This window comes from Mytilus californianus, unplaced genomic scaffold (assembly GCF_021869535.1).
Source record: "Mytilus californianus isolate M0D057914Y unplaced genomic scaffold, xbMytCali1.0.p SCAF_12, whole genome shotgun sequence".
Classification (NCBI taxonomy): Eukaryota; Metazoa; Mollusca; class Bivalvia; order Mytilida; family Mytilidae; genus Mytilus; species Mytilus californianus.
In genome coordinates, this window is record NW_026262604.1 from 47,273,767 (window position 1) to 47,295,639 (window position 21,873).

The 21,873-nt window shown below is 35.6% G+C and overlaps 1 protein-coding gene across 1 annotated transcript; it reads right to left on the reverse strand.

The window, feature by feature from the left end:
* Positions 1 to 10,362: 10,362 nt before the first annotated feature.
* On the reverse strand, positions 10,363 to 18,036 carry LOC127721101 (opsin-5-like). The gene is made up of 5 exons (XM_052227780.1): positions 17,865 to 18,036; positions 15,180 to 15,362; positions 14,069 to 14,176; positions 11,431 to 11,747; positions 10,363 to 10,575 (listed from the first exon to the last, which is right to left on the reverse strand). Exons 1-5 carry the CDS (start codon positions 18,034 to 18,036, stop codon positions 10,363 to 10,365), a joined length of 993 nt encoding a protein of 330 aa, XP_052083740.1.
* Between the last annotated feature and the right edge of the window lie 3,837 nt (positions 18,037 to 21,873).

Below are 21,873 nucleotides of genomic sequence, written 5' to 3' on the forward strand. Positions count from 1 at the left end.
AGAACACGGTAAGAATCCTTTTCCCATTTATCGGAGAGCTTGTGTCGTCCTTCAAATGCGTTGATTCGTACCAGTACTCTGTCTCCCTTCTGTATAGTTGCACCACGAACCTTGGTATCATAACCTCCTTTCTGTTTCAACTGGGATTTCTTCGACATCTCTGTTGCAGCCTTGTGTGCATACTCCAGTCTATCTTTAAGGTTGTTGATGTAGTCTTGATTCTTCGCTTCCTTCCTTAATCCAAATGTAATATCCACTGGCAATCTTGGATTTCTCCCAAACATCAAGAAGTATGGTGAGTAGCCTGTTGAATCGTGTCTGGTGCTGTTGTAACAATATACCAATGGTCCAACATAAGCCTTCCAGTTTCTCTTCTGTTCAACCTCCAGGGTTCCCAGCATACTCATTAACGTCCGGTTAAACCTCTCGCATTGTCCATTCCCTTGTGGGTGGTAACTGGTGGTGCGGGATTTTACCATTCCTGTTAAGGTACAGAGTTCCTTAATAAGCTTTGACTCAAACTGTGCTCCCTGGTCTGAGTGGAGTCTTTCAGGAAGTCCATAGTGAACGATGTAGTGGTTGTACAGTGCTTCAGCTGTTGTTCTTGCTGTCATATTCCTTGTTGGTATAGCTTGTGCAAACCTGGTAAAATGGTCTGTAATAACTAAGACATACTGTTGTCCTCCCTTCGATGGTTCCAAGGTTAGATAATCCACACAAACAAGCTGTAACGGTGCGGTGGTCTGAATACTTACCAGCGGTGCTCTGTGATTAGGGATGGTTTTCCTCCGTAAACATCTGCCACAGTGTGATAGCCACTCCTCCACGTCTTTCGCCATACCTGGCCAATAAAAGCGGTCTCTGAGTAGTGAGAGAGTCCTATCTTTTCCCTGGTGTCCTATATCATTGTGGTATGCCTGTAAAATGGTGGTGATAAGTTGTGATGGTAATACAAGTTGTTTCTTCACTTCATCTTCACTGTTAACTACTCTGTATAGAATATCATCAATAATCTGTAGGTGGTTAAATTGTCTCTTCAATATCGGGTCTCCTTGATTCGGTTTCTGCTGTTTCTCGACCATCTCTATCCAACGTGTTATCATCTTGTCCTGTTGTTGAGCTTTCTTCCAATCTACGATGTCAGTGGTTGATGGTCCATTTAACACGTTGTCCTCTTCATCCTGAACTAAGTTGGGGTTGATGGCTAAACATTCTGCAAAAGGTGTTGGTACAACTGCAGTACAGATGGCACGCACGGAATCAATGTTGATGTCTGCTCTATCTTCAGCTACTGGTAGTCGACTGAGTCCATCTGCATCAGCGTTGGTTCTTCCAGGGCGGTACTTGATGTTAAAGTGGTAGCTGGCTAAGTCTGCTAACCAACGGTGACCTGTAGCATCCAGTTTTGCTGTTGTCAGAACATATGTGAGTGGGTTGTTATCTGTCCATACTGTAAATTGCTGTCCAAACAGGTAATCTTTAAACTTATCTGTAATGGCCCACTTCAATGCCAAAAACTCCAGTTTATGGGGCGGGTAGTTCTTCTCTGCTTTTGTCAGACCTCTGCTAGCATAGCTGATAACACGCTTTTCACCCTGCTGTTCCTGGTATAGGACTGCTCCTAATCCAATTCCTGAAGCATCTGTGTGCAACTCAAATGGTAAGGTCGAATCGGCATATCCTAATATAGGTGCTGATGTAAGTAGTCGCTTCAAGGTGGCAAAGGCTTTCTCTTGGTCTTGTCCCCAGTTCCATGCTATCTGCTTCTTGGTCTTACCTTTGCTTCCTTTCTTGCCTGTTGGTGATGGCATTAAATCAGTGAGTGGTCTACTAATTTGGCTGAAGTTCTTGATAAATCTTCTGTAGTAGCCCACAAACCCAAGAAATCGTCTGACATCCTCTGGCGATGTTGGTTTCGGCCAAGTAGTTACTTTGTCTGTCTTCTCTGGGTCAATCTCCTTTCCTGCTTCTGAAACTATATGGCCCACAAACTTCACACGTCTCTTAAAGAAGGAACACTTCTTTGGCGCTAGCTTTAAGTTGACTTGCCTTATCCTCTCCATCACTAGCTTGAGGTTCTCCAGATGTTCTTCATACGTCTTCCCAAAAATGATAACGTCATCTATAAAAACACAGCATATCCGCAGATTGTAGTCAGCTAGGCAGTCCTCCATCATTCTCTGGTAAGTGGCTGGGCTGTTGGTTAGACCAAACGGCATCCTGTTATACTCAAAGAAACCCAATGGACCGACTGTGAAGGCTGTTCTTTCTTTGTGTGGTTCATAGATCTCAATCTGATGGTATCCTGACTTCATGTCCACAACGGAGTAGTAGGTCGATCCTGCCAAACAATCCAATAGTTCCTCTATTCTGGGAAGAGCGTAGCTATCTTTTTTCGTGGCTTGGTTAAGTTTCCTGTAGTCCACACATAGGCGTAGGCTTGAGTCTTTCTTCCTAACTAGTACCACATTGGAAGCAAAAGGACTATGTGATGGTCGGATTATCCCCATATCTAGTAGCTGTCTCAAATGTGCCCTGACTTCATCATATGCTGTCGGTGGTATGTGGCGGTATCTCTCCTTGAATGGTTTGTCTTCCAGAAGGTCTATCCTGTGCTGTACTGTGTCAGTGTGACCCACATCATCATCCCTTTTGGAAAAGATATCCATGTAAGAACGGATAAGTGCATGTCCTTCTTCAAACTGTTCATCAGTAAGATCACTCTGCGTAAACTCCATCTTGTCCATAATAGCTTCTGTTTCATCATCTGATGATGTTGTCTGTGGTGATTCGATGGTTACTGGCTGAATTTCACAAACTATAGCTCTTGGTGGTATACTGATGGTTCTGGTTGTTACGTTGGAAATTCTTATATTCACTGGTCCATTCTTTCGGTGTTGGTAGTTGATAAGTGTCGGTTCAATGTCCAAATCGTTGTAATTCTTGGCAAGTAATGATGACTGTAACATAGCTGGTGAATCATGGTACGGTATTTCTTTGTCTAGGTAGCCGGTTAATGTGATATATGAATTTGGTGGTACTGTTATAGACTTTATCTCTCCACTTCAGATAATTCCAAGACGGTTGCTGTTCTTCGTAAGTTGTTTCTCTCTAAGTATAATACATCTTAGTGCTAGGTACCATGGTGTAGTCAAGCTGCTTTCCTGTAAAAATCTATCTCCTATACTTACCTTTAGTGTATCTATGATGGTTGAAAGTGTGTTGGTTCCTAATAGCAGCGGTACCTGTTTGTTGTATCTACTGTCCGGTATAACTAGAAGTATACATGGGTAATCCTGATGTTGACCTGGTATCTGTATGCAAGTTTCAGTATAACCAAGGTATGGTAACTGCTGCCCATCTGCACACTCTATATCCAGCAAGGTTTTAATCTCCATTAATGGTGTCTGTATATGTTGGTTGAAGAAAGATTGGCTGACGGTTGAAACTGTTGAGCCGGTATCTAATAAGGCTGATATTTCCATACCATTTATATTCATCTTTACTTCTGTTGGCTGGCCAAAGAGTCCTGGTGGTGTCTTTACCTGACTGACTTTGGGAACCTTGCTGCTCTGTAAACCTATGGATGTTCCCCCTGCATAGGCTTGTTGGAGTTTAAATGCTGTCGACTATGGTCCATTCTAACCTTGCATCCTATCTTCAGATGTCCTGTCTGTCCACATCTCCAGCATTGGTATTCTCTGTCTGGGTTATCTCTGCCTCCTCTATAGTTGTTCTGTCCTCTACCTCTATTTCCTCCTCTACCTCTATATTGTTGTTGCTGTTGTCTAAACTGTGGTTGTTGTTGCCATGGTGATGACTGATTGGGTTGCTGCCATTGACTTGGCTGACTTGGTGGTTGCCATGGTGATGGTTGTGTAGGTTGTTGCTGATGGTTCCATGGTGCTTGCTCCCATCTTTTGTCATTCGAATCCAGTCTGGTATGGATCTGATTAATCAAACCTTTGATTTCTTGTAGACTTTCATCCTCAGGTTGGGTTGTAATAGCCTTGCTTATCTGTGTCTTGGTATCTGTTGGTATCGTTTCACTTCTGCTGCTATGGTCGCTCTCTATCTGCCTTAAAGCTACCCGTAGTCCATCAAAATCTCCAATGGTATCATATTTATGTCCTGATATATCCTTCAGATGTGGTTTCAATCCTGTCCAAATCATTGCATGAAGCATGTTATCCACATCCTGTCTGCGTACAAGTCCTCTATCTACTGCTTTTCCAATAATTCCTTCCAGTCTACAGCTCCATGCTGTTACACTTTCAGTTGGTCGTTGTCTCGAACCATAAAACTCAGCTAAAAGCTCTTCTTTCTTGTCGACGCTCCCATATATGCTATCTAATTTCTGGATTATATCCTTAACAGTTGCGTTGAGTTCCAACCTCATAGCTACAAGTCCTGCTTCCCCTCTTAATGATCTTCTTACTGCATTCAGTATAGCATCTTGCTCATAGTTCTGCTTCAGTAAACACTGGACTTCATGTCTCCATAATTCATATGTGGTGTCGCCTGCCTTTGGTTCTGTTCCTGAGAACCAGGCTATCTTTGGTGGATGGTTCATCATCATCTTGGTCACATTAACTGGTTTAGGTGGTGGTACAAGTAGATTTGGTTGTAGATTTGGAGTAAGTTCAGGTTTCTTTTCCTTGAATGCTCCTTGTGAAATCAGATATTCCATCATCCAATTCTTCAAGTCCTCGGGGGTATCAGCTTTAGGTTTAGCTCCCATCTTTTCAAACATCTCAAAAGTCTTCATCATCTCAGCTGTAGGTGTTTTTGGACTTGTTGGCTGTTCAGTAACAATGTCTTCTTCCTTGAATTTAGTAGCCATGTTGAATAGAAATTCCAGTGTGAAAATCCAGAACAAAATCAAAATCTATCAGGCAATACTGAAAACTGTATATTAAAAAAAATATGCGCGTACAAAATATCCGAGTATAGCTATAACGGTCGAATAATCAGCGTATAATAAGCGAATCGAAAGGTACGACAACTACGGATAATATATATATATATCTAATATACTACTATAACTCACTGTATACACTATAATATACTATGCTATGCTCACGTCCAAGTCTAATCTGTCCACTCAATACCAATGATCAGTCTAGGAAATACTCTAAGTACAGAAATATCAAAGACCAGGTAGTAGTAAAGTAAACTCTAGATCACTAGCAGTGTAGCACTAACCTAAGACAAACTGTATAGCTGGCAGAGACAGTCTCAAAGATGGTAACTAATAGTACAGACAACTAACTAAGATCTCGCTCAAGTGTAAGTGTACAAGTGTTAGTAAGTATGTGTGCAGAGATATGGATGGGTTCACATGCAAAGGAATAAAGGATGGTATCACCTATATAACATGCACTATAACTCTATCATATACCAAGATTCACACTAAGTTTTATCAAATGCAAACTTATTTATCACTTATAGTCAGTAAATAAAAAAAAATATACTAATATCAAATTTTTTCTAAGTCTGTGCTGAAAATTCTATGTAAAAATCAACAATATAACTCAAACTAGACAACAAAATCAATATACATACTAATAAAAATGTCTAATAATTCTCATGTACATGTAACTAACATCACACCTCAACAGCATATACAAATAAATGTTGCGCAAAGTTACAACCTATGTGTTATGGTATAAATGAAGAAAAAAAAAAATTAATCGCACAAATGTTATGCGTGTATGTTATATGCAAGTGTAAATGTGTACGTAAAGTCTCTATATGTAAGGCTTTATCTCACATAAGTGTATGCGTGTATGCACTATAACCAAAAACAACTATTTCATGTGACTAAATCAAATAAATTGCAAACTATTGCAAAGCAGTGTATTGAAAATTCAATTTTAAATTTTCAAACAATCAATCAATGGTAAGTTGTCACAATGTGTATATATATAGAAGATGTGTATGTACTTCCGGTTGACCTTGACCTGTGTTGACCCAATTTGACCTCGAAGGGGGTGGGGGTTGTGGTCCGGTGGTCAAGTATCAATCACAATGTAAAGTAAAAGTGTAAACATACATGTACATATAATCAATCAACACCAAGTGATGTTCAACATGAACCTTCAATGCTTGGCAAGTGTCACCTATTCTAAAGTGTCTCTAATCTTTGTGTAAAAATTCAATAAAGTTACAAATAAAAAATCGTCAAAATTTTCAAAGACAATATTTTCAAATTCTCAATAAATCGCTACTCAATACCAATAGTCATGTGATAAATATACATATGCATCCATTATAAGTGAAAGGTAACTTACAAATACAAGAATAAACACAAAATATCAGGTCCTTTCTTGAACTTGTGCACAAATTTCCATGTGTTGTGTTCGTACTCGAGTACCGGATGTCGAACTGTCAACAATGGCCACACTCGATTACAAATTCTAGAATACGCCGGCCGGAGCTACGGTTTCACTATTTTCTCTTCCTTGGAATATTCCGGTCGGAGCCAACGGATCCTTTTCTATCTTGATGTTTTGTCGTGAATCCTTCACTATCCTCCAAAAACGTGGGCGCCAAAATGTAGTCGCACTATCTGGGGCGTAAATAAATAGTAGACTATGTAGGGTTCTGGATAGTTTGTATTATCGTGAAGCATCAAATGAAACCCTGTAATATAATATCACATTTAATAACAACGTATATAAACTAATTCTTTTAAAATATGTATTATATCAATATGATAAATTTACGTAATCTGTGTACTTACAAAAATTAACCAATTAACTGTAAAATACGTCACAGTTTATGAAGTTAACAAAATGCACAATTAAACCTTATCTTATCAAAATATTACTTCCTGTGACAATCGAAACAGAATTTAACTTGTCAAAAGAGCAAAATAGAAATATAGTTTCTCATTTAGCAATAACATTATAATATACGAATTAGCCGTTAAAACTATAAACAAACAGTCTAAGCAAAATAAGCATTAATAAAGCCAATAGCGAAAAGCAGTTAACTAATAAAGCTAAGCTAAGCTAAACAAAGCAAAATAACTAAGCTAATAAAATAATAAGCAACTACAACTGAAACACTCATTCTTACCTCGTATGAGGTACAAAGGTTATGCCTCAACGTATTACTACATCATATGCAGAACTCTGTCATAAAACCTGTATAACAAATACTAAATTATAGTTACTATGCACAGACTTTTATAGTACTTAAAATCTATTAATCTGAGACAAAAATGTTATAAAGACTCTGAAAAGTATTTGTCAAGTTAACATTTTACTCATTTACTCTCGGACTCATTCTGCTCAAATATTCGCCATTCATTACGTTTATCTTTACACTTATTTATTTCCAGGCTTAAATTATGTAACTCAAATGTAAAATAATAATGTGCCTGTTATAAAAGTTACGTTAACCTTTTAAATAATTTACAACATTCATTCACCAATCAAACGATACACATTCTTACTACGAAGTCATGCTAAAATGGAAAGTTACTCGTGCGTGAAATACTGATTAATCCGGTAATAAAATTACGATGAAAATAAGATATAGACAGAATATCTAAAGAGATAAGTAAGCAAACTGACCTGAAATAATCGTGGAATTCCTCCAATACAAATGATACAAAATATGAAACAGCAAATACAGACTAAAGAAAATATACGAAACGTCTGTTCGGTTTGAACATCAATCCACAATTAACTATAGACTTCAATAGAAATAAACCGCCAAAAGATATATAACCAATGAAATAGTAGAAAGTGTGCGGTCAAATCAAGCGTAAAACACTGACCATCAAAATAGTAGAAGTGAGTAACAATCAAGACGAAACTAGTCGATCGTCAAAGTCTGTGATATAAAATACGAATAGTACAACTCATAATTAATTACAATCCGTAATTAATCTATTTGAAAACGAAAACACAAATATGAATTAGGAATAAAATCATCTTTATTTTAAAGTAAATTCACATAAGAAATAAAATACAAATTACAAAATCATATCAATATTTCTTCAATCATGAATAAATACACGCTAGCACAGTATCTATTTTGTTATGAATGTATTGTACTCTGGCTGATTCTGGCGAATGATGTCCATTTGTTGGCTCTATTTGCTTTAAGTTTGTTTTGGTCGTACAACATTAGGGCAAGGCAATTCATCAGCTTCCTCCTCTCTCTAGTCAGCTACGACATCTGGTTGCCGGGGAGCAGGTCCAGCGACAGCACAGTAAACCGGTTAATGTAAAGAGAAATAGTCGAAATTTAAATTGCATTGTCGCTGAATATCGATTTCAAGTGGAACATCAAATTGGTGAATTAAAAAGAAATAAAAGTAATGAGTACCATTGAGGCATTCGAAGTCAAAATTAACAGACATTGTAGAAACATGTAACGCCCTAGTCAACAGATATAAAACATTGATTAACTAAACATCTACTACAAAAATACAGTTTTTTTTTGTTTTGTTTTTTGTTTTTTTTCATTTTTCAACTCGCTCGACGTCTAAAAGAAATGAAACATTGAATAGCTTCCTTTTCTTCAAAGTCAATTCACAAATAAGTTTAATTTTGATAGGCAAATATTTAATAAACAAAATAAGGTACGGTACACATGCGAATTGGCCCGAGATTTTATTGGACATGGACAATCTGACGGTAGCCACTTTTTGATCAGAACACTTCTAGAGCACATACAGTGACCCTAGTTTTTGGTTATTACTAGTGAATCAGGATCTGCTTACCTTATACGTAGTACCTAAGATCATTCCCAGTGTTTGGTAGGATTTGTGCTGCTCTGTCTTTAGTTTTTCAAGTAGTGTTTTTAATAAAAAAAAAATCGTGGGTATTTTGCCGTTTTTTTTTTTGGGGTGTTGCTTTTGAAATGGCGTTTTTGGTTTGAGTAGACTCGAGAGTTTTGGTATCTTTTACCTCCCTTTGTTCTTTTTTTTTTTGTCTGTCGTACTTCGGTTTTGATTCGTCCGATCGTATTTGGGACGTTAATGTTGCAGTCCCGGGATGAGAGTGAGCATAACTGTCTTAAAGCTTTTGATCTTTAGATCTAAAAGTCTCCATAAGTGTTCGTTTTTGGTCTGTTGCAGATCTTACATTGTGCCTCTATATAAAACACTTTTTTTTCAAATGTATTTAATATGCATTAAATATTAGCCAGTTGGTGGTAAGCAAAAGCGATTAATGATCAATCAATCGTAATACTAATACAATAGACTGCCTCTTTTGATATTTTGTTACTTCTTAAGTCAAAATCAAAATCTCAAAGTGTCTATCACATCTTTTAAATTCAAAGTTTCTTTGTTTTACCCTTGTAAAGGAAATATGTGACGCAGCAAATTGCATGTATTATACTATCAAGCATGTGACATTTTTTCACTTTTTTCCAAAGAAAAGATATGGATAGACGCGTATAGGACAGCCAGGATATAGTAAAATGTTACAGAATTCGAAAGAGAAAAACAGCGTCCTGATATGAGCGTATCAAGGTAAAAGAAAAAAAAATAAGTCTTTTACACCAACATACGGCAGCCATTATACAATACGATACGGAGTTTGGACGTAAACAAAGTGATAAGTCTGTTATTCAGAGATTGTGGTCGGTTGCTCTCTGTGATATTTGTTTTTCGTTTACTGTTGATTTATAAAACAGGATTTTGGTTTTCTCGTATGAACTGCTTAACATGTTGTCATTGAGGATTTTTTTATAGCTTAACTTATAGTTAGGATTTTGCTCATTGTTGAAGGCCATAGGTTGATCAATGGTTGTTTACATCCACAGTATTTGATCTCTGGTTGATAGTTGTCTAAATGGCTATTATATCACATCTTCTTTTTATACATAAAGAATATTAGGGAGTTAAACATGTTTGAAGCGCTCAATTCTCCCTTATCTTGAGATTGTCGTGTAAGAAATCAAGGTAAGCACAGAATGTATCATACAGCAAAATGGACTCGACTCATCAGGTCGGCACGGTACATACAAAATGACTAAACAAAACCTATAACACAAAGAATACTTGCAGTTACTAGAAGCTATTTCAAAGCCTAATTTCTTCTTATGAGAAGACATATTGCATATGAGCACAAGGATAATTCTTACACAAATGTTGTGTATAGGATATATTCTTATAATATTTAAATATACGGTTTTTTTTTTTAATACATTTATAAAAATTATATTCAAAATTCAAATGGATATACAGTTATCAAAGGTGTGTTCGAGCCTTAATTTTAGAGTCGGGACTAAAGCGTACACATGTATGCAGAACATCTCTTTTATCCCGATTAAGTTTAATCTAGAACGCATAATATGATATACATCAACAATGATATCAGAGTCTATCAGCTTTTCTTACAAAAACATTTTTTTAAGAAATGGACGAAACTTTTTGTTCAACATAACATACAGAATTGGATTAATAATAGTTGATAGTTTTGCAAACAACACTGCAACTAAAGTCAATCTTACAGGCACTTCTCCTTCACAACCGTACGCTGTCCATAGACTGACCACTGCATATGGACACCAAAGTCCAACAAATCCAACACACATTGAAAATGTCATCTGTAGAAAAAACATATATTGTAATTATTTGAAACAAAGTGAATATCTGTAATATAGTTATAGACGAGAATTTGTAGTCAGAATAAAGTTGATATCAAATGTCACATCATGATATATCTCATTCTTTTTGAATGTATAAATACGCAGTCGTGTCAGGTCGGACTGGGGACGTTAAATACAATGTCTTATGTAGGATAAGTACCACGCTCTCTGTCTGTTGAAGCGGCCAGAGGCAACAATTCTCTGAGGGGTCCGTAACTGGTTTGCTACAAGGCCAAATATCAACCCCTATCCAACATACCCTCAAATGAGTAAACTATTTGCCTCGGGAGGTTAAACATGCAACAGTCAATCAATCTTTCATTCTGTTTGAATATTGTCGTCACTATTTTAAAAATATTCTGCTACAATCAGAGAGAAAGTGAATGAAAAAAGGGGGGTACATTGCATATTATAGGGAAGCACTTTGACTATCTGCAACAATGATGCTTGAAGATTAATTCTTCCTGAAAAAGTGTATTTTCTGTATCATTAACTTACGAAAACATATATTGCACTATTTATTTCCCTTTTCACAATTAAACCACAAACATTTAAATGTAAAGTAAGCATTGTACAAGGTCTGTGTTTATTTACATCAATATGACATGTAATTGGATATCCTGCATTTATCATGCTTTTCCTTAAACATAGATCAAAATTGCTAAAAGACCCCCTCCTAAATTATTGAAATTTATCCTTTTGCATTGACCTAAATTTCAACAATCGGGCTTACGCACTCGTGAGTTTATCTAATACATTATCATGATATTTATTTGTTTCTCTTTTTGTTTTATCTTTATTCTATTATCACACCTTAATAAAAAATGCATCTCTCTTCTTCAAAGTGGGTCCAGATTTTCTAGTTCCGACACTTGCTTTCCGTCGAGCCTTTTTTGTTGTCCATATTATCTTCCCGTATGATAAATTCATTATGACAACAGGTAAAAGTACACAGCCTATTAAGAAAAATGTAACAAATATTGGATAACCTTGCCATGCAAGTGTACATGACGTTCCATAAGGTTCAGGTCCATATGCGCCGACGCCAAATAATGGTAGAAGAGCCCAAAAACCAGCATAGCAATATATACAAATAAGTGAAGCTTTCGTGTGCAGAAGGATTGAATCACCTAAAATATAAATGTAATATATATTAGGACATGAAAACGATATTAAATCAGTATGACTACTTAATACAAATATGCTTATCAATGATCTAGTAGTGCTTCTTTCGTTGACTGTCAGAGAACTGGGCCTTCTTTTACTTTAGTGGTCCCAACACATATAGAGCTATACTAAACTATCCTTTACCCTAACACTAGTTATAACCCTCAAATTTAATCCGTTCCTATAACATCCCATAACCTAACCAAAAGCATAAATAAACTCTAACCCTAAAGTAAAGGGACCCCAAAAATAAAAATAGGCCGACAATTGGCCGTTTCTAAATCTAAATAAATTTGAATTATCTCATTAATTGTACGCACACATGGAATTTATTTCACGTCATTGGTCGAATGGACATTGTTTAGACTGCTTCAAACTAATCATAACATTTTCGTGTGAGGGAAACGTTAACAAGACAACAAACGAAATGTCGCATGTGGAGAAGGATCTGTTACGCTTCGAGACACATGCTAGCACCCCCGGTTTTTGTAGTCCGATATTACTCTGACGTCCAACGGCTGTTTTGCCAGACAAGCTGGGGCCGTGGGACGTCAGAGCTCGTCCCATACCAAAAAGTGGATATTTGCCCGACCAAAATAGATGCGCTGCTTCGTTGCTTCTGGAGTCGACTGATGGCCTTGGAATTATATAAATCGGGCATCAATTTGTTCATTTTTTATTTATCTCTTCATTTATGTAAGTTTAATGTACCTGCCACCGATTATTTTCTCATATTTGAACAGTTTTCACAGTGACCCATCGATTCCGGCATTTTAACTTTCATTTTGAAAGATTGTCAAGTGATCAACGAAAGGCGCAATGGATTATGGGAGCTGATTTATGCAAATGACCCTGGGTCAGTATGAATACATAATCTAACACCTCGTCTTTTTACGATGCACATAAGCTTAATGTCCGAGGTATTCCGATTGTTATCATGGTTGCCTACTAAATGTTCAATATCAAAATTAGCATAAATATTTGCATACTTCAGTCTCGAGGCCGTGAAGTCTCTCGTAACTTGACGTCCATTTGAAAATAAAAGTTAAAGCAAATATCCAACTTTTGATATGGGATGAGCTCTGACGTCCAACGGCCCCAGCTTGTCTGGCAAAACAGCCGTTTGACGTCAGAGTAATCTCGGACTACGGTTTTTGGTGGAGTTCGTGTTGCTCAGTCTTTTGTTTTCCTATGTTGTGTTTTATATAACTGTTGTTTGTCTTTTAGTCTTTATTTCGTATTTTGCCATGGCATTGTCAGTTTATTTTCGATTTATGAGTTTGAATATCCCTTTGATGTCTTTCGCTTATCCTTAACATAATCAAACGAGACATTTAGAGAGCAGCATACATATTTAGACCAACATACAGTTATTAACTATGAACAGGTGTATATTTAATATGTGAAGCTTTTAAGGGACTTATCAGTTTTTACCTGGGAAAGGGGGAGGGGGCTGGTCATTTTGAAATCAAACATATAAAATTTCTTGGTCCCCCTATAATATTTCTCTATTTTTATTTTACCCATCACCCTTAAACACATTTAAAAAAAACATGTGATCCCCCTCTATCAAACATGCCAAAATTTTAACATGCAAAACACTTACCTTGGACACACATGGTATGTAGGATATAGTTGAAGATTCAAAAGTTCAAAAATGTTTCATTAGAGATAAAATTGATCCCCCACTTTGAATTTATAAAAAAAATTGAACTCCCATTTTCCACCTACAGAAAAAAAAAAACTTGACCCCCCTACAATTTGACCAGCCCCCTCCCCCTCTCCCCTTCCAAGGTAAAAAATGATAAGTCTCTAAATCTTCCCGAGTTTTAAAAAAAAATTGTACAAATTAAACAGTTACTACAAAAAATATGCAATCAATACTAAATTCTTCAAATGTTAAGCTTTTAAAAATACTATCATATTTTGAAACGGTGAATAATAAACATTATAATAAAATTGGGACTTGTCTATAAAAAATCGACTTGAAAAAGCATAAGATCTTAACACAATTAACGTAAAAAAACATTACAATTTAAGTAGGTAAAAACAATGATAAGAGAACGAAAATAAATGAATATCTTTATAAGGTAGCAAAACAAAATGGAAAAGGAGGGAAAATAAAAAAATGTTAATTTGATTAATTTAGTTTACATGACCGTGTATGGGAAATTAGCCAAATCTCTTTTCCAAACAAAATGAAATCATACAAAAAAAAAAAAAAAAATGAAAATGCATGATAACCACTTCAATGACTGCGTTCCGATGTGATGTAACAACTTACCACGTTTAACTCCACACACTTTGATGTATCGTGCATAGCTAATAACAGCCAGGGTTGCTATGCTAACAACTCCACAGAAAAAACAAATGAAGCCATATGCGGCACAAACTGAAACACAAAACAAAAATAGGTATTAAGACAAGTCATGTTAAGGATTAATTAGCAATTACGTAGGGTTAATTTTACCTTTTCGAAATGAGTGAAAACATAACATTTTCAACTAATTGATTGAAACTCCCTTTTTTTCTTTGCGCAAACCTAAGTACAAATTCACATGTACACAACGTGTATTCAGCACCACATTTAAATAGGAATTTATGGATACATATAGTTGGAAATGACACGAAAATCAGAAATGTCATTAATGTGCCTCGGGCAACACTAACGCGGAATCTAAATGTTTAAAATCTTATAGCAAATTGTGGTTAGAAATTTATTGTTTATCTCAAATTAGTTAGATCACTGTTAATAAAATAATTGATTTTGATAAAAATAAAAACTTAAGAAAATTACTTTTATTAAAGACCTATGAAATCACCCATATACACATTGCTCGTATCACTTACTTAGTATAGATAGGACCAACAGTTTCCCTACTTAGGCATTCTTAAAAAAACCATGTAAAATCGGAAACAAAGTAGTTAGTTTGAAAATTACCCGTTTCAGAATCTATTGCATTCTTGGTAAATGTTTCAAAAGCGTACACCAAAGCGCTGTGATGGGCTATCAACGTCCCAAATAATTGAAAATCAACCAATGACGTGGCGTGGTTTTCATTCTTTAAACACTTTAAACACACTTGGCTATATCATATTGCGACCAACTGTTTATTGGCGGAGAAAGCCGGAGTAGACAGAGAGAACCACAGACCTTCGACCGGAAAACTAGCAATCCTAGCAAAAGAAAAGATTGTTGTCGAACACACTTCGCTTTTGAGGGATTCGAGCTCGCAATCTCAGTTTTGCCAGGCTATTGGGGTCTCTGTAAATGAACTGCATAGACCACTCGATCACCAAGGTCCTTAATTACCAAAATGTGGTTATACATGTAACCACATTCAATTTATTCTTAATCCTAAGCTAGACAATCTATTACTCATATGCATACTTACAAACTTTGTCGAACATCCATTGGTGATTTAAAGATGAATATATTGTCAATGGAAAACCAAAAACTGGCATGATCATATCGATGATTGCGAGATTCAATATGTAAACATCACAGGAAACTAATGTTTTTACTTTTCGAATACATACATACACAACCAGACCATTTAGTACTGTAGATGCAACACCTGAAAATAGAAGCGTTATTTTAACATTACAATGTATTAATATCGTCACTGTCCTACTTTTTCACTATTTTATGTTCAATTATAGATTGTTTGATATGCTTCCTTTCACAATCACTATAAACATTAAAATTGTTTTTTCCATGTAAAATGTCTGTGCAAAATAACACTACGTACTGCTCAACCTAACACTTTTAGCATGAAATAGAGGCGAATGATACCAAAGGGACACTCAAGCTCATAAGTCAAAAATAAACTGACAACGCCATGGCCAAAAAAGAAAAAGACCAAAAAAACAAACAACAGTATACAAAACACAACATGGAAAACTGAAGACTGAGCAACACGAATCCCACAAAAAACCAGGGGTGATCTCAAGTGCTCCGGAAGGGTAAGCAGATCCTGCTCCACATGTGGTACCTGTCGTGTTGCTTGTGTAAGTACAAACTCGGTTATAAGTCTAACTCGGTAGGTCACATTCGTGGAAAAGGAGTTCGGTGTTGCGGTTATGAAGATTAGAATATAACTGTCGTCATCTGTAAAACAGATATTCCATAACGGTCAACCTATTTGCCATGGCGTTCGTATATTTCTTGAAGGGACGATTTCAACTTCACAACATTGACCTCTGTTAGATATGCATATGTATATACGCTTTACGTTTGATGTAATATATTTTATATAATGTTTTCACAAGTGTACACCGAAACCTAATATTGGAACAACATTCTTTTGTTACATTGTATGCATACCAATAATTAAATTTCCTTGAATCTCTTTAAATAACTTAGAGATTCCGATACGGTTAATTCTCGGCTGATTTTTTGCATTATCATCTCATATTATAATTCAACAAACTAAGATCATATATCCACTCTTTCTTTGCAAGGATCTGACAGCAGCACTGCGTTCTACTTTCTGTTCTTGAAATAATTTCATCAGTCATAGCTTTTTCTAACTCTGATATTTCATTAGACAAAACTAGAGGCTTTCGAAGGGTCTTTATAACGGAAAGTAGAAGTAGAACAGAGCATTTTCAAACACACCTTCAGAAATTCGGAGATTCCTAGAACAGATAGAAGAACGACGTGCTGTGGGATCCTTGTAAGCAAAGCATGAATCTGTATTTCTAGCAGATTAATATTTCTTTCAAATACAACATCATTCTTTGTTAATATTTTGGTTTTTTTTTTTCTCTCTCGTGTATCATAAAGGCGGCAGGATATCGTTCAACTAATCTAAGGAACCAGTAGGAAGAAAAATGACAAGAAAATCAAAAGTCAACAAAGTAGAAAAAATCTAAAGACTTAGCAATCCGAACCAAAGTCAGGTTTGAAATCAAGTGCTCTGGAAGAATAAGCAGTTCCTGCTCAAACATTGGTACCCGTCGTGTTATTGGTCAATACAAAGTCGGTGTGCCTTTTTAATGATGCAAATTTCGCATTCTGTGATTCATTGTGTTTGGATTCGATTTTAGAACGGACATTGCAGAAAAAAATCGACGGTAACAGGGACTATGTTAATTGTTGATTTATCTTAAGTGTAGTTAAGTGACGCGTTTCAAATCCCCCTTGGAAAAAAAGCAAATATAGGTGGTTTTGTTGTTGCTTTATTGAGTAAGATTTTAAACGTTTTTTCATTTAAATTTACTAGCAAAAAAGATACCAAACATTAGTTTGAACTGAAATTTATCATAAAATCTAATAATAGAAAAATCTGTTAAATACTTTCATTTGCAAAGGAGTGCATGTGATTCCAAAAACCTACCCAAATCGGAGAGTGAGAAAAACCCGTGTTTAATGACTAAGAAAGCGGCGCCCTATTCGAAGATGATAATTTAGTTTCCAAATTTCTGCGAAGGAATTCAAAGATTAATTCAAACCATGTTATGATATCAAGTAGTTTTAAGTTCAATTGACGTTTTTTTGCAATTTTTGGTGAACATTGTTTAAAAAAATTAAAATCATCCCAGTTGTTTTATTTTTCAGTTTTGATTTTCTCATTTTGCTTTATTAAGCTGAAGTTGAATAAATGCATCCAATATGCAAATTATATTTGAAAAATCTATAAAGATGTGATTTGATATGATTTTTGGTGTTTTAACGCCACTTTTAAGCACCGCTTTTGGGCTATTTCGTGGCGGCCAGTTTTTATTGGTGGAGGAAGCCGGAGTGCCCGGAGAAAACCACCGACCTTCGATAGGAAAACTGACAATCCTAGTAAAGTAAGATTGGAGTCGAGTGCAGCCGCACGAGCGGGGTTCGAACTCACAACCTCAGTGTTGACTGGCTAGTGATTAAATAGTAACTACTTAGACCACTCGGCCACCGAGGACCCTCTATAAATATATGTTCTTACATTGTTAATTATGTCAAATTACTTGTCAGAATTCCCCTTTTTTCCCCGATATTTTCCGTGAAAAAAAAATCATAACAATAGACAATAATATATGCATTTCTGAAACTGCTATGTATTTATTTTTTGAAGCGACAAAAGTTTACTTACCAACAGTAAGGAGAAATATTGCTACAATGAAATCTTGCCAAATATCTAATTTCGACAAGAAAGATGTGTTCACTTTCAGCAATGTGTTGTTTTCGTATAGAAAATTTTCGTCAAACGTACAATTAGCTTCGTTTTTACAAATAAGCCATTTTTTAATTAATTCCTTTTCCATAATTCATAAATATAAGACTGGTTAAAAATTTTCACAAATCTTGTGATTTTTTAGCATCCATGTCTCTATTGTTATGTATGTTCGAGAGAAATCAACAATTGGTTTTATATTTTGTTGACATGACGTATTAAACAATAATCATTGATTTAAAAATTCTATACAAAATGGCTCCCTACGCATCTTACGTATGACATTAATATTTCAGATGAAGATCAAATGGGCACTTAATGGTCTTTTACGAATAGTGTCAATGACTGATTATTTAACTGTCTCGCGATGTACTAACTCGACTAGTGCGTGATCAAGAGTAGCAGTTAGAACTGTTCATTTGCCTAGACATAACCATAAGAAGATACCCACGTGGTAGTAATGTCATGTGATTACATTCCATAAGATACCAAATGACGTAGATGTAAATAACTATGGGTCACCGTACGGCCTTCAACAATGGTGAAAACCCATACCGTCGACTTTGCTATAAATTGCTTCAACATAATCATTCAAATTTAAAACCAATTAAAACGAGAACGGCCTGATAGATATATATATATATATATATTAAACAAGTCCGCTCGACTAATCTTCTAATTTCGGTTTCATGTTTAATCGACGGACTTGAAGTTCAAATATCGTCTTTTTTGCAATTGTGTGTATAAAGTGTGGGAAAAAAAGTTGAAATTGTCTCTTATGTTGTTTTATTTTTTTTTTCCTTTTGCTGAAGATTAAATGGTCACTTTATGGACTTTTGTGAATATTGTAAGTGACTGATAAGTTAACGCTCTCAAGGTGCACTAACTCGACTATAACTTGATCAGGAGTAGCAGTTAGGACTGTTTATTTGACTAGATATACGAATAAAAAGATGTTCACGTGGTATTAATGTCATGTGATTACATTCCATAAGATACCAAATGACGTAGATAAAAGTTACTATGAGTCACCGTTGATCATTCAACAATGAGAAAGACCCACTTAGCTATAAAATGCTCCATCATAACAAATTTGAATTTAAAACTCATTCAAACGAGAACGGGCTTATATATATATATATGGACAAGGTAAAATTTGCAGTTGTCACTACACATAGGCAGACATATACATATATTGATTTACAGTGATTGTATGCTTCTAAAAATAGATTAGCATCCTGTAATTATACTGAAGAGATGAGTAGATGATCATTTCTGTACACTAAAAGAATACTTCGTGTATTGTATCAGATATCCTTGTTTAATTCCTACGAGAAGGTAACACCTCCCGAAACGAAAGCTGATTTTTATCAGCTATAGTTAGAGGAGGGGATAAGGTGTCTGCGCAATGCTAGGCGGTGTTGTCGTAGAAGTTAGAAATAAAAAGTACAGGTTCCAGCCCCGCTAGGGGAGGAAGTAAAGAAACATCTACTCTAACATCGTTAGGTTGATTTTCTAGGCACTTTATATATATATATATATATATATATATTCGCCTTACGTGACAAGGTAACACTACGACTATTGAAGTTATATTTTTATATAGCGGATGTGGTCGTGTGGTCTAGAGCGCTGGACATGAGGCTAAGCGATTGGTGCTGTAGTGTATCAAAGGTGTGAGTTCGAATCCCGTTGAGGGACAAAAATTTGTCAGCATAAAAGTCTAATTCTAACACTGTTGGGTGTAATTTTCAGACTTATATATATATATATATATATATAAATAAAACAGTCCGTTCGACTAATCTTCTAATTTCAGTTTCATGTTTAATGGACGGACTCAAATATCGTTTTTTGCAATTGTGTGTGGAAAGTGTGTAAAAAAAAGTTGAAATCGTCTATTATGTCGTTTATTTTTTTTTCATTTTGCTGAAGATCAAAATATTTTTAATGGTCACTTTATGGCCTTTTATTAATATTTGTTAACAGTCTCATGATGCACGAACCAGACTAGAACGTGATTAGGAGTAGCCGTTAGGACTATTCATTTTCCTAGATATATATAAAAATAAGAAGATGTTTACGTGGTATTAATGCAAATGTGATAAAAATCCATCAGAGACTAAATGACGTAGATATAAGTAACTATGGGCCATCGTACACCTTAAAACATTGGGGAAATGTCGAATAATTTAGTGTTTTTTTTTCTCCATTTTGCTGAAGATCAAATGGTCACTTTATTGACTTTAATGCATATTTTCAATAATTGATAAGTTAACAGTCTCAAGGTGCACTAACTCGACTATAACTTGACCAGGAGTAGCAGTTAGGACTGTTTATTTGCCTGGAAATAAACATAAGAAGATGTGCACGTGGTATGAATGCCATGTGATTATATTCCATAATATACCAAATGACGTAGATGCAAGTAAATAAGGGCCATAGTACATCTTTCAACAATTAGGAAAACCTATAACGTCTAATTAGCTATAAAAGGATCCAACATGAAAAAAATGAACCAATTCAAACGAGAACGGTCTGACAGATGCATATTAAACAAGACCGCTCGACTAATGTACTAATGTCGGGTTCATGTATAATCGACGGACTTGAAGATAAAGTTTCGGTTTTTGGCAATTTTGTGTGGAAATTGTGTAAAACAAAGTTGAAATCGTCTCTTCTTTTTCATTTTGCTGAAGATCAAATAAATAATGATCACTTTCATGAATATTACCAATGACTGATAAGTTAACAGTCGCATGATGTACTAACTCGACTAGAACGTGATCAGGAGTAGCAGTTGAACTGTTCATTTGCCTAGATATAAAAATAAAAAGATGTGCACGTGGATTATGCCAATATCATAACAATCAATCAGAGACCGTACGACCTTCAACAATGGGAAGTCCTATACCGTCTGCAAGGCTATAAAATGCTCCAACATGACAAATTGAAATTTAAAACTAATTCAAACGAGATCGGCCTGAAAGATGTATACTAATCTTGTCTACTCGACTAGTCTTCTTATGTTGGGTTTATGTTTTATCGACGAACTTGACTAATTGGTTAACAGTAACACACACATCGATATGCATCTAAACAAAATCGGTCAATTTTCAAATCTATCAATTTAACACTTGAGAAATATCTTTGAATATCATCTGTGTTGGTACTATAAAAATAAGGAGATGTAGTATGTTTGCCAATGAGACAACTATCCACCCAAGTTCAAATAAAGTGGATGTAAGCAATTATAGGCAACCGTACAACCGTTAACAATGAGAAAAACCCATACCGTATAGTCGACTATAAAATGCCCCGACATGAAAAATACGAAACAATTCTAATGAGAAAACTAACGGCCTAATTTATAACAAAACAATTTACAAAACAATTTACGAAAAACAAATATCCTTAGTAGCTGTATTTTATGTTGTGTGTCGATCTAATTGATAAAACCAATCACAGGTTAGTAAAATATGTAAGCGCGCACAACAACTATTACATGCCACATTCTTTATAAGCATGTCCGTAGTCAGCAGCATGTATTTCAGGGGTTGTCGTTCTTTGCTGTCTTTTTTATTTGTCATATTAGTTTTGCATTCATTGCTTTTGCATACATCGCGATCGGCTTGAAGGTTTTCTAGTTTGACAATTTGAGATGTTAGGGTCTTACATAGCAACTATATATACGTCATGTGTTTTGGTCATTGTTGAACGCAATACAGTGCAAAGTACAAAAAGGTAAAATAACAAAAATACCGAACTCTAAGGAAAATTCAAAACGGAAAGTCCCTTATCAAATGGCAAAATAAAAATATCAAACAAAAACTAACACACATACACGTCCTTTGTCTTTGGTAGGTGCCTCGGTGGCCGAGTGGTCTAAGTAGTTACTACTGTAATCACTAGCCAGTCAACACTGAGG